At 51.7% G+C, this 12,832-nt stretch overlaps 1 protein-coding gene across 1 annotated transcript; it reads left to right on the plus strand.

The window, feature by feature from the left end:
* The first annotated feature begins 9,368 nt into the window (after positions 1 to 9,368).
* GSX2 (GS homeobox 2) lies at positions 9,369 to 11,465 on the plus strand. Its single transcript, XM_012641109.1, has 2 exons — positions 9,369 to 10,248; positions 10,898 to 11,465. The coding sequence occupies exons 1-2, from the start codon at positions 9,672 to 9,674 to the stop codon at positions 11,236 to 11,238; spliced, it is 918 nt and encodes a 305-aa protein (XP_012496563.1). The 5' UTR covers positions 9,369 to 9,671; the 3' UTR covers positions 11,239 to 11,465.
* The last annotated feature ends 1,367 nt before the right edge of the window (positions 11,466 to 12,832 follow it).

Below are 12,832 nucleotides of genomic sequence, written 5' to 3' on the forward strand. Positions count from 1 at the left end.
TAGACTATGTATATTATATAAAGTGTATGTGAAACATGAATGAATTTTGTGTTTGGACTTGGGTCCCCTCCCCAAGATATCTCATTATGCACATGCAAATATTCCAAAACCAGAAAGAAATCCAAAATCTGAAACATCTGGCCCCAAGCATTTTGGATAAGGGATAATCGACCTGTATAAATAATATACAAATGAATTTAATTTAAATCCATGAATCGTCTCTTAAACTTTGTAGCCCACAAATGGACCATTTCTCCTTCCCCACAGCATTCCATCAGAGCCAGGGAACCAACGTCACCATCGTCGTCATCATCAGTGCATGAGTGCTAACCACGTGCCAAACTGTGTGCCAAGAGTTGTCATGACTTTTAATGCTCACAACTACCCCATGAGAAGAGCACCGTTATTTCCTTTGTCAAAGAGTAGGTGGAATTCATACCCGGAACCTCCTAACACAATCCCAAACTCAAGGGTGCAGGGAAAGGGTTGAGGATGGGATGGAGATGAAATGGATGTGCATTTATTTCAATGCACTGTGTTACTACTACCACTGTTTGTCTTATATGCTTGAGGGCAGAGGCCAAAATTTGTGTATCACCGGCGCAAGCCGGTTACCTTTTGCAAGCCGGAACCAACCGAAGGCCCAACGGAAGCTCCACGACTAAGACCTAACCTATCTTGTTCTTCTGGTTTCCCCAGCGCCCAGAGCAGAGCCTGGCATACCGTAGGCACACCATAAATGCTCACTGAGTAAACGAAAGGAGACCCGAGGGGCGAGTGAACAAAACCAGGGGCAAGTGAGAGAGGGGCCGCCGAGGCGATACTCCCGGAGGCCTCTCCGGTTAGCGCGCCCAGGCAGACACTTCCGAGACGCCGCCGCCCCTCCTTTCCCCGCCGCCGCTGCAAGCGACGCCGCAGTTGCCCCGCTCCAAGCCGGCTCGGGGACCAGCAACGCGGGCCTCGCAAAGAGGCAGCGAGCGGACCACGGACCACCGCCCACCGCCCACCGCCCACCGCGAAGACGGCGAAGCGCGTGCGTGGCGGGGCGGGGCGTGGCGCGAGGGGCCGGCTGCACGCACGCACGCACGCTCTCCCCCGGTCACACTCTCCGGACGCGCCCCGGCCGCACGCACATCCTCACATTCGTATATTCAGACGCTCACACTCACGCTCTCAGACTCCCACGCTTCCCTCACACCCGAGGCGCACATGCTCCTACTCAGAAAATCACGTTCCCCATCCTGATCCCAAGTCACTCTGCACGTCTTCACAGATTTGCATTCGCTTCATACATTCACGTCATACACCGTCACACACACGGTGCCTCACTCTTCCGTACACACGAATTCTCACGCCCGTGCACACTCAGCCCCGTTCCTCCTCTCACACTCTCCGCACGCGCTCTCAAGTCTCCTTGCTCACGTACACGTACGCATGCGCGCGGCTCACGCACAGGCGGCCGGCTCGGGCTCGCGCATGCGCACCTGGCGCAGAGGGGATGCGCCCAGCGTGGACTTGGCGTGTGGTGGAGATTTTCGGGGCCTTTGCACAGGGGTTTGTTTTCAGGCTGTGGGGTCAGTGCGATCGCTTAGGTTTCCTTGGTTTTCCAGTGAGAAATAAGCCAGTAAGAGGAGACCCAGACCCAGGGAAAGAGACGCGAGGAAGGGAGTAGGTTGCGGACGCCGGAGAGAACTTAGCGCAGTCCCAACGTCAGTTTACCTTCATCCAGAGAGCGGCCTCTCGGGCCTCACAGCTTCTGCTTCCCACGGCCTCGCCCAGGCGTGCGGTGGGGGCAGGGGCGAGTGAGGATGGACTTCGGACCGAACCCCAGGACCGAGTAGCACCCTGTTCCCGTGCTCTGTCCCTGTGGCCCGGCTTGGGTGAAAAGGGGCTCAGCGTCAAAAACTTCGGTTTGAACCCTCCCTCTGCCACTGTCAAGCTGTGTGGCCTTAGGCAAGTTGCACGGTGTCTCAGAGCCTCAGTTTCCTGAAAAATGAGGAATCAGTCATTCAACGAGTATTAATTGTGCTCCTAATATATGCCAGCTCTGGGCTGGACGTTTGATGTACACTGGTGAATAAACAAAACAGACTCAGTTTCTGCCCGAGTGCAATTTGCAGTCAGTTTGGGGAGGGACCCAATGCGCAATTCAATAAAACAGCAGACGTATGTATTGATTATGATGAGGGCTTTTGAATTAAAGAATAAGATACTGCTTTCATCCATTCCGAATGTTTTTCAGTGCTTACTGTGTTGTGGGGACAGGTGAATAAAAACAATCATACTTCATATCCTCATCCTAATTCCAGTCTGTGCCCTTTCTGTTGTAATGGCCACGTTAGACTGGCCCTTGGAACCTTGAATATATAGGAAAACGACGCTAACCAAGGAGTGGACGATAAACAAATAAGTAAATAATAAAAGCACCTACTTCACTGGGTCGTTATGAGAAATAAATGATGCATTAAAGTCTTAACCCATTGCCAGGCGTATAGTAGATGTTCAATAAATGCTAGGTGTTATTAGGAGGTAGTATTGCCTAGTACCTAAGACTCCAGGCCCCCACATCAGACGGAGTCATATTCCTGGCTCTGTCATGTAGCTGTGTGACCTTGGTTATGTCTTTGAACTTCAATAGTTCGAGTAGGGTTCACCTCGCAAAATAGCCATAACAGTGGCGCTTTACCTGGTAGGGCTGTTGTGTGGATTAAACGAGGTCATGCAGGCAAGGGTCCTGGGTTCAGGGCCCGACCCATAGTGAGAGCTGGGGAAATGGTGGCTATTAGGACTGTCGTACACTCCTATGGTGCCTGTTTCCTCCTCTGCAAAGCAGGTCATTGTGCGGCAAAGCTGGGAGATTTTCTTGAGACCACAGGATCGTTTTGAAAGTTAGGGTGCAGTCCCAAGTGGGGACGCCCGGGATGCAAGGGCTTTTGATGGGGGTGGGGAGTGGGAGGTGAGGAAGGTTCCCCTGGTAGGCCCAGTTGATAAAGCTGCTGAACAAAGCTATGCCCAGAAACCAAGGGCTAAAGAAAGCTCGGGTGCGGGTCCCAGGCTTCAGGGAGGTCTTAGAGTGAGAAACTTAGCCTGGAAAAGGCGCACGGGGATGGAGAGATGGTTGGGCAGCGGCTCCAGCTTCCTAGTTCCTGGCTCCTGGCTGCCAAGCCCAGGGCCTCTGACACCTCATGCCCAAGCTTCAAGGGCCCATGCGGCTGCAGGTCCTGGATAATAATACAACCAACAAGAGACGCCATGAGCTCTTTACCAGGCCCCGTGCTAGGCAGTCATTGTCCCTATTTCATAGATGCAGACACTGAAATTCTTTCTCCACTCTCCTTGACCTCCTTTCAGTTCTTGCAATTAACCAAGAGGAACTCTCCGAGGCTCTCACGGGTGCCATGAACGCATTCCCCATCCTCTTTTCCCAGGCCAACACCCGCTCCCCCAGCAGGTCTACGTTCAAATGTCACTTCAGGCTTCAATTTTTATCTACTGGCAGAACCCCTTGAAATCTTCTTTCATGTTCACTCAACCTTTTGTAACGCACCAGCTCTGAGCTGATTTGTTGATTCGCTTAACCTACTGGAAACTCCCCGGGGACAGGTCTTGTGCTATGAAATTCACTGGCATGGAGCCCGGCATATAGTAGGCGCTCAATACGCACTTTCCAATGACCAGAAATGACTGAATGAGGCCCAAAGAAGTTAAATTACTCCCTTCAGGTTTCAGAATAGGAGAGTGTAAGGGGTAGGATGTATCAGTCATTTCTCTACTCTCACCTGCATCAGAACCACATGAAGAGTTTTGGGGTTTTTTTATCATCATTATTATTATTATTATTCTGATCTGACCTCCCACATCATTAAATCGAAATCTCTAGGGCATTGGTATTTTTATAAAGCTCTCCAGGTAATTTTTGTAGATAACCAAGGTTGAAAACCAGAAAGTCTGGATTGCTAAAACATAAAGGATCACTCTCATCTGGGTAACATTAGTAAAAACAGCCTTGACCCCCATAACTAAGCAGCAATTTTGGCTCAAATGCTTTCAGCAAATTTAGGACAAGGGAGTGGGAACTTCGTATGCATGTGAATAATTCAGCCGTCCCCTTACACTCCCTTCCCTCCCCACACCCATACAAAAACCACCATCTCTGAATAGGGTAGTAAAAAATGGTAAGTGCCCGGGGAATTGGAGAGAGAGGGAGGGAGGTGGAGCATTTGCTTCAATTATCCGGATAATTGTTCCCCACCTCAGGCCATTGTTACTGAAATGAAACAATATTCTATTGGATACTGTCTTGGCCTTTTCAGGCAGGCTCCCCGCAGCGCCTAGCACACGCTGGGCACTGAGTAGGCACTCAATAAATTTTATTCTGATGACAGAGGAGAGCTCTGAGGGTGGGAGAGGAATGCCTTGTTAGGCTTGAGGATTTGGGGGGGCACAAATATTAATTAAGGTGAAGTGGGAGCAGAGGGCTATGTGGCAGGCATTCAGTGCCGTCAAAACCCTTTTCCAAGGGCCTGAAGACTGGGCTGTTTCTGAAATTCTGAGCCAAACCCACCCCCTCCTCCTTTTCGGGGCCGAATTGAACTCTTGCAACTGTGGCGAGCACAAAGGCGAATTCACGTTTCTCAAAGGCCCCTCTGCTCTGAATAAACACCAGGGAGAAGCAAGATCATTTTTGGTGGTGCATGAGCACGGGGCCCACAGCCTGCCCTCTCTCGGGAAGGGTCTCGCCTGGCCTCGCATTAAAAGCAACAATACTGGGGCAGCTGAAGGGACAGCCTGGCTCCTGAGCCCCCCATCACTCAGCCAGCACAGGAATGTGGGGACTAACTCCCAATTGCCCTCTTTCATCTCAACCCACAGCTTTTCAAGAGAAGCTTGAGTTCTCTATGAGTGTGTATTTGCTAATTGCAGCCTCGGCTTTAATGAGATTCTTTTAAGTCCCCCAAGCTCCTTTGCAGGTTATAGCCTTATCTGGGGACCCACGTTTTCCACTCTGGCTACACATCCTGTGAACAATCGCCTCTCCAGAGCCTGAAAGGAGAGCGAGCGCACCATTTCTGCTGAATGCACGTCTCAGTTCATCCAAGGCTGGCGGGCTTTTGATGGCCACAATGCAAGTTACGCCCAAAGAGTGTCTCTTTGGTCAGATCGACAACGCTTGGTTTCACGTTTGCAAGTTAAACGGGCAGAAACCCGGCTGAAACTCCCACGCCAGACGCTGGGGACATTTCCCTCCGCCCTTCTCAGAGCAGAACTGGGGAAGGGGTCTGGGTGGGGGGAGGAAAGAAGGGAGAGGTAGTTGTGAGGAGGGGGCGGGGGAGAAGAGAGTCCTCATTCTCAGCAGCTATCTAGAAGAAGAAAGGGGGGGGAGCATTTTCTCTGGCATTTCTTTATTTTTATTTTTTTCATTTTGCTTTGTTGGCAGCTTTGCGCAAACAAAAAAATAAAACGAGAGCATTTTCTTCTTGTCTTCACCTAGGTAGCTGCTTTCCTTCAGCCCCTGAAAATGTGACTCCTTCATAAAATCAAAATTTATGATTATTCAAATGTTGGGGACTGTGAAAAGAGAGGAAGAAAGAGAGAAAATTAATATTGCAGCTGTTCTTCTGATTAATGAGAGATAATTGCTCATGAAAAGTCACCCCTGTGGCATTTTGTTGTCTCCTGGATCTTTGTTCTTTTCCACTATTATTGAGGACTTTCTTGAAGACTAAGCGGTTCTTTTCAATTTTTGGGTATTCAGAAAGGGTTGCCTGGTTACAGAGAATGGGGAAATCTCGGGCTATATCGGGTAAGATGTGCCACAGACAGCAATATCACAATGCCACTCGGAGAAAAGGATGGATACAAGTTAACGATGCACTTTCAATAAAACATTCATAGACTTGTTCACGCTTTGATAATGACCTCATTAAAGGGAGCTGGGGGCAAGTAAGTCCTGTCTCCTGTTTGTGTTCGGCTAACAAAACCCAGCTTTGAGATCATTCATCGCTTTGGAAACTAATATGAAATCAATGTAAGAGGAGCAAATAAATCCGAGGCGGCCCCGCCAACTCCGGGGCTGTCCCGCCCTGCTCGCAGCCTCCATTTGGAGCCGGAGAACCATGTGGGCAAACGCTGAAACCGAGAGAAAAAAGGAATGGGGATGAAAGAGGGGGGCATTTGGGGGGATGCAGAGGGAGGGGCAAAGTGGGAGTTACAGGCTGAAAAAAAAACGGGTAAGCACATCAACAGGTCAGAAATCCGAGGGCCTCTTGAATGAGCAATGCTGAGTCCCTGCCCTTTACTTTCCCTGACTTTGCCCATGAAAGGAAACAGGAAGAAAGAGAAGAGAGAATCGTGGGGTTCTAGTCAGGTGCCATCGCAGAGGGGGTGAGAAGTGCTGGAAGAGCTTTTGAAAGTGGGACCAAGAATTCGAATCTCCAGCCTGAGCTGGAAGGAAGCTGCTCACCCAGACTCACGTTGGAGAGTCCAGAGGCAAGAAGGCCCTGCCTCTGCTGTTCTTTTCAGAACTGCTTCGATTTGTTCTCTAAGTTGACGGGAAGGGCGGGGTGCCCTGGCCAGGAGGAGGTGGGGAGAATAATGTCGTTACCTTCACATTTGTGACACTGTCTTGCACTCAAGGAACATAAAACCATCCTCTTATCATCCCGAGCAAGAGGGAGGGAATCAAAGGATTTCCCCCTTCCCTTAAAAGAACTAATTTTCTCCTTGAATTATGAAAGTAATGGCTTAGGTAACAGCCTGTACTCTGTACCCAACTGCTTAATACCGAATAAATCCTTCCACGTGGCTCCCCGAGTCGTGGCAATTAGAGCTCATTATAGGCTCATAAGAGCTCTCGTTTCGGGGATTACTTAATGGACGACGAAATTTTATCAGACAGAATCACTGAGAAATAAAATTGTGTGGCGGCACAAGCACCGTGGGCACACGCCGACGGTCTGACTACTCCCTCCCGGGAGAAAGCCTAGCTGGGGTCTCCTGCTCCAAGCAGGTTCGGGGCACTTCTGCTCCAGGGAACAGCAGGGCTGGGTAGGGCTGGAGGCAATGCTGCCCAGGGCCACGGAGGGGAGGCTTCCTTTGTTGGAGTTGGTGGGTAGGCAGGTAGGGTGGGCTTCTGAGGTTGGGGGCTAGATTCAAGGACAGAGGAGGGAGAGAGGAAGGGAGACACAAAGATCCAAACAGAACTAGAAAGAAGAGCCAGAGAAGATGGAGATTATGCAAGAAACATGACCCCAAACTACTTGCTCTTGGTGGGCTCAAGCAATTAACCAAGTACCCTAAGGGTAAGTTTCTCAGACACCTTCCTTCTTTCAGCCTCAGCCTGGCCCCAAGCCGCTGTTCCCCTTGCAGCCCTTAGCAACCCTGTGGACCCCTCATCTGTCTCAAAATTCCTTGGCACTGGAAACCAAATGTTGCCATAGTCAGACATAAATTGAATGAGATGCTCAAGCCTCTTGTATAATTAAGATTCTCTAAAATAAAATGATCTGCACATGAGTGCAATTTCTAGCATATTAGCATAGAGGTCCTTCCTGTGAACCCACCCAAAACCACTGGGACCATTGTGACCCAAACTGTCGGCCCCAACACACTGTAGATAACCTACCTAACTCAGAGGAGGAAAAAGGAGAAAGTGATTACTCTCAAAGAGGATATATATATATATATATATATTTTTTTTTTTTTGCACGAAATGAGTGAGGGAAATTGAGTCACCTATCTGGATAATTCAGACCTGTAAAAAACACCCTGCCATTAAGCTTCTCTCAATTATTGAGCTCCAAGTCTTCTTCCTGGGGCTGGAATGATTTCAGGGGCTGCCTGGATTCTCATGAGCAAGGGTGGGCTGGGGTGAGGCTGAGCGTCTGCGAAGGCTGCATCAGCAAGCCTTGTGGTACAAAAGTAGTTACAGCTGAGCTGCCCCACGTTAAGCCCTGAGACTCCTTAATTGTTGTCACAAGATGTTGGATTAGCACATTTCTGGAATAGCTGTCTGTTTACACTCCAGAGACCCACCGTCCACTAACCGCTTTCTAATTGAATTCTAATCACATTCAAATAGCTCAATAATCAGCCTCAGCTGCAATTCATAAAACTTTAATTGCCATCCATAAATCCTGGGCTCCCCAGAGCGGGGCATCCCCACAACCCAATTACTCCTCTAGCAGGCAAGAGAGACGGTCTCCTAAGAGATGGAGAGGGGAAGAGAGAGAAAGAGGACAGAGAGACAGAGCCATGCCTCCAGCCAGTGCTCTTGGATTTGGGCACTTAGTTCTATCAGGTGGAGAGAAGTTTCTTAGCACCATCGTGAACTCAGGTCTGAAGTTAGCTGTTCTAGGGAAAGAATAGGAACTTGTAGCTGCTACCCAGCCTCCTTGCTCTGGCCGCTTTTCTGCAGGGGGAGAAGAGAGAAAACTGTCACTTTTGCTGCCTTGCCCAAAGATCAACAGCCCCAACCTCGGGAGCCACCTTCACTCACATAGGTAGGGGCACAGAAGTCTACCAGGGACCGAACCTTCATCCTTTCTGGGCTTTTGGGAAACAGAGGAAAGAGTGCTTCCTGGTTAGCCTTGCCAGCTACCCAAGCTTAGTAGAACTGAGAGGGGCATGAGATCACCAGATTCTAAGCAAAGGTCTTCTCCAATCTCTGCCCAGTCTCCTCCTGCAGAGCTGGTGTTTGGGGTCCTCTTTCCAAAATCTTTGGGATGGAGTTTGCAGGGTTGGCCCGGAAATGCAGTGGTGACGCCGCTTCATGTTGACTCTTCAACATCTCTCTCAGTGGCAGGGGGAGCTGCAGATTAGAAAGGGCACATGGAAGGGTCGTTGGTCCGAGTGGCCCTCCTGGTGGCCCTCCAAAGTACAAAGACACCTTAAACCTTCCAAGCATCAGAATGGAAAGCTTGGCGGCTTCTTAGCTGGGCCTCCCTGTGACGCCGGATCTGTAGTGAACTAACCACCTGAATGACCTTGGCTAAGTCCCAAAGCTGGGGGACAGGAGTAGGTGTGATCGGGGGCTGGAGGGATGCCGGTCCAGCGCTTGCTTGCACGATACTGCTCCGAGCCGCAGTGCCACCGCTGGCACAGAGTTGCTGGGAACCCCGGGCACTCCCATTAAAAAGGCCTGCAAGTCCCCACCTGGTGCGCGCTGTGGCAGGGCGCGGGGAAGAGTTGGGCTGGGGCCCAGGCTAGGAATGAAGGATGCGGCGCAGCGATTTCTCGCGAAAGCGTGGAGAAAGAGGGGGAGGAGGCCGGCCTCCCCGGGAAATTAACAAAACCTACACTTTGCAAAGTCTCCCCCCTCCCCCTCCCCCGCGTCCCTCCCTGCCGCGCGCCCGCCCCCCCTCGCCGCTTCTGTTGTGACTCGGGCAGCCTATCCCGAGGGTGGGGAGCTGCCGAGGAGCCTGAGCCGAGCGGTACTCCGCAGCATCACGTGCCGGGGTGGGGGCTATAAAATCCCGGAGCCGGGGCGCCGGGCGGGGGACGTGAGGACCAGCCCTCTCCGGGGACCCCTTTGTTCCCGGCCCAGACTCCTACACCTTTGCGTCCCCAAGGGTTTGACCGCCGGCGTCCACGCAGCTCCCGGGGCAGAGCTCAGGACACGAGAGGGGAGGGGTCGCCGTGGCCGGGCCCTCCAGCCACCCACCCCTCTCGACATGTCGCGCTCCTTCTATGTCGACTCGCTCATCATCAAGGACTCCTCACGGCCGGCGCCCTCGCTGCCTGAACCGCACCCCGGGCCGGATTTCTTCATCCCGCTGGGCATGCCGTCCCCACTGGTGATGTCCGTGTCCGGGCCAGGCTGCCCGTCCCGCAAGAGCGGCGCTTTCTGCGTGTGCCCTCTCTGCGTCACTTCTCACCTGCACTCCTCTCGGGGGCCGGCGGGCGCCGGCGGCGGGGGCGCGGGAGCCGGGGGTACGGGGGCCGGGGCCAGCGGGGCGACTGCGGGGGCCGGGGCCCTTCCCCTGCTCAAGAGCCAGTTCTCTTCGGGGCCCGGGGACGCGCAGTTTTGCCCGCGGGTGAGCCACGCGCACCATCACCACCACCCGCCGCAGCACCACCATCACCACCAGCAGCCCCAGCAGCCCGGCTCAGCCGCTGCAGCGGCGGCGGCGGCGGCGGCGGCGGCGGCAGCCGCGGCGGCCTTGGGGCACCCACAGCACCACGCACCCGTCTGCGCCGCCACCCCCTACAACGTGGCGGACCCGCGGAGATTCCACTGCCTCGCCATGGGTAGGGCGGGGGCTTTGGGTACCTGCGCGCTGCGCCTTCAGTGCTCCCGGGAGCAAACTTTCCGCCCCCAGAGGAGGACGTGGGAGCCCGGGGGCGGGGTGGGAGGAAGGAGGGGCTTTTAGTGCAACGCGGGAGTCGTCCCCAGAAGTTCCACGCAGGTGGAAGTTGGCTTGCCAACCTCTCCACGCAGCCCGGTGCGCCTCGCTCCTGGTGCTGGTGCTCAGTATCGCCTGATATCGGGGTCTTGGGGACCTCGAACGTGACAGTAGAGAAACCAGAGGTTAACTGCTTCAGGTTGGGGTGGGTGTGTTTGAACTCAAGTGCATCATGGCTGCATCTGGCTGGCTCAAGTGTTTTGATGTTTTTGGCTAAGCCCGCGCGCCTCTCCGCCAGGCTCTAAGAGACGATCATACAGTGCAGGCCCCCACCCCGCTTTAATCCTCTGACTTTACGTCCCAAGCATCAAAAGCTTTCGTTTGCTTTGAGCATCTCTTTCCTTCCCAACCAACAACGCGCCGTGAAACGGGAAAGGATCCAGGTGGGCTTCGCGGGTGGGTCCCTGAGAGGTGTCCTTTCCAAAGGATGGCACGTGGGATGGGGGCGGCTCGCGCGAGCCTTACCTCTCTGTCCTCTCTTGGTCGGTTCGCAGGAGGCTCCGACGCCAGCCAGGTACCCAACGGCAAGAGGATGAGGACAGCGTTCACGAGCACTCAGCTCCTGGAGCTGGAGCGAGAATTCTCTTCCAATATGTACCTGTCTCGACTCCGGAGGATCGAAATTGCCACGTACCTGAACCTGTCGGAGAAGCAGGTGAAAATCTGGTTTCAGAACCGCCGGGTGAAGCACAAGAAGGAGGGGAAGGGCACGCAGAGGAACAGTCACGCGGGCTGCAAGTGCGTTGGCAGCCAGGCGCACTACGCGCGCTCGGAGGACGAGGACTCCTTGTCGCCGGCCTCCGCCAACGACGACAAGGAGATTTCCCCCTTATGAGGGAAGGCCGCTACCCCCTCACAACTGGGCTCCTGGCAGCCCCGAGCAACTCCAACGTGGGGTGGGGGTGGGGGTGAGGGACCCAGGGATCAAAATCCTCGCAGATCAGTGATCCCATCTGGAGAAGAAACAAATGAAGTCCCGGAATACACAAGCCGGGCATGACCCTCGGGTCTCCTTCTTGACCTGTTTATTTGGGACTCTACTCGAAGTTTATAGATTGTTTTTAAACAATGTAAATAACCTAGAATTCGACTCAGTCTCATCTCGTATCAAAGGAAAAACAGGGTTGCTTGAAGTTTAACACTGTCTGGGGGTTTTTGAAAGCGCATGGCATTTCCCCATCCCTCCTGTCTTTCAGAACCTGATAAGAACACAGGGTTTCTTGATTATTTCCTGTTGTTGTTGTTGCTTTAAGATGAAAACACTGACGTTGCAAATAATTTAGAAAATCAAACCCTGTAGGTCTTGCTTTCTGAAATTTTGTCTGGGGAGAGTTTAAGATGCAAGTCGCTGGAAGTCCCTTTGTATGTGAATAGTTTTATATAAAATTTATATTTATATTTATTTAAATAAATGAAACAAAATCAAGATTTTAAATTCGTGATTTTGCTCTCCTCATCTTCTCTTCCCCTCCTCCCCCCACGTTTAGGGAAAGGCATAGATAGAAAAAAAAAACTGAGAACTTAGAGGAAAATGTCGACTAGAACTTGGTAATGTGAGTCTTTTGGCTGAGGGAGTTTGTGGCTCTATAGGTTTTTCTATGGAACAGCAACTTCTTACAAGGAGATGTCTTTAGTCATAATGCCACCTACCAGGCAGTCCCCTCCGTCCTCAAAATAAGTACCTCCTCACAGTTGACAGGATCAATCACTCCACTTAGAGTGACATTGACAATTAATGACAGGTAAAACTTTTATTTAGCAAGGGAGGGTGAAAATCCCTTACCTATTGTTATTTTCTGTGGCAGTTCCTCCCCCCTCCCTTCTTTCTTCCTCCTCTTCTCTCTCAGTACCAAAACTTGAATTCTGTAAAGGCATTTGCACAGTGAGAATAGTCCTAGGAAGAGCGACAATCCATCAGACGGGTCAGAAGCCAACGCATAGAAACTTACAAACAATGCTGCAAGTGACTAGAAATGTTCCTGGTTGGCTGTATAGCTGGGAAATTAGCTGGTTTCCCTGAGTGCTGAGAAAATAAAGCCAAAGACAGGGAAGTGTTCTGTCCAAAGATTTACAATCTCACTTTTTCTAAACAACCCAGAGATGCCTTTAGACCCTTGGTGGTTTTGTTTTGTTTTCTCCTGGTCTCCCTAACTTAAACCAACCTTCCTTCTTTCCTTTCTTCCTTCCTTCCTTCCTTCCTTCCTTCCTTCCTTCCTTCCTTCTTTCCTTCCTTCTTTCCTTCCTTCCTTCCTTTCTTTTCTTTTCTCTTTCTTTCCTTCTTTTCTTCTTCTTCTTCCTCCTCCTCTTCTTCTTCTTCTTTCTCCTTCTTCTCCTTCTTCTCTTTCTTTTTCTTGTCTTTTTTTTTTTTGATGTCCACTTCTTAATTCAGAGAATTGGATTGGCTTCCTTCTAATCCCTCCCTTCGCATT

This window comes from Propithecus coquereli, unplaced genomic scaffold (assembly GCF_000956105.1).
Source record: "Propithecus coquereli isolate 6110/MARCELLA unplaced genomic scaffold, Pcoq_1.0 Scaffold162, whole genome shotgun sequence".
NCBI classification, from domain to species: Eukaryota; Metazoa; Chordata; class Mammalia; order Primates; family Indriidae; genus Propithecus; species Propithecus coquereli.

Bases quoted from the DNA above. Each gene is read 5' to 3' on its own strand.
- GSX2 (XM_012641109.1), top strand. From the start codon at position 9,672: ATGTCGCGCTCCTTCTATGTCGACTCGCTCATCATCAAGGACTCCTCA. The intron at 10,249-10,897 runs GTAGGGCGGGGG...GTCGGTTCGCAG, and splicing joins ATTCCACTGCCTCGCCATGG to GAGGCTCCGACGCCAGCCAG.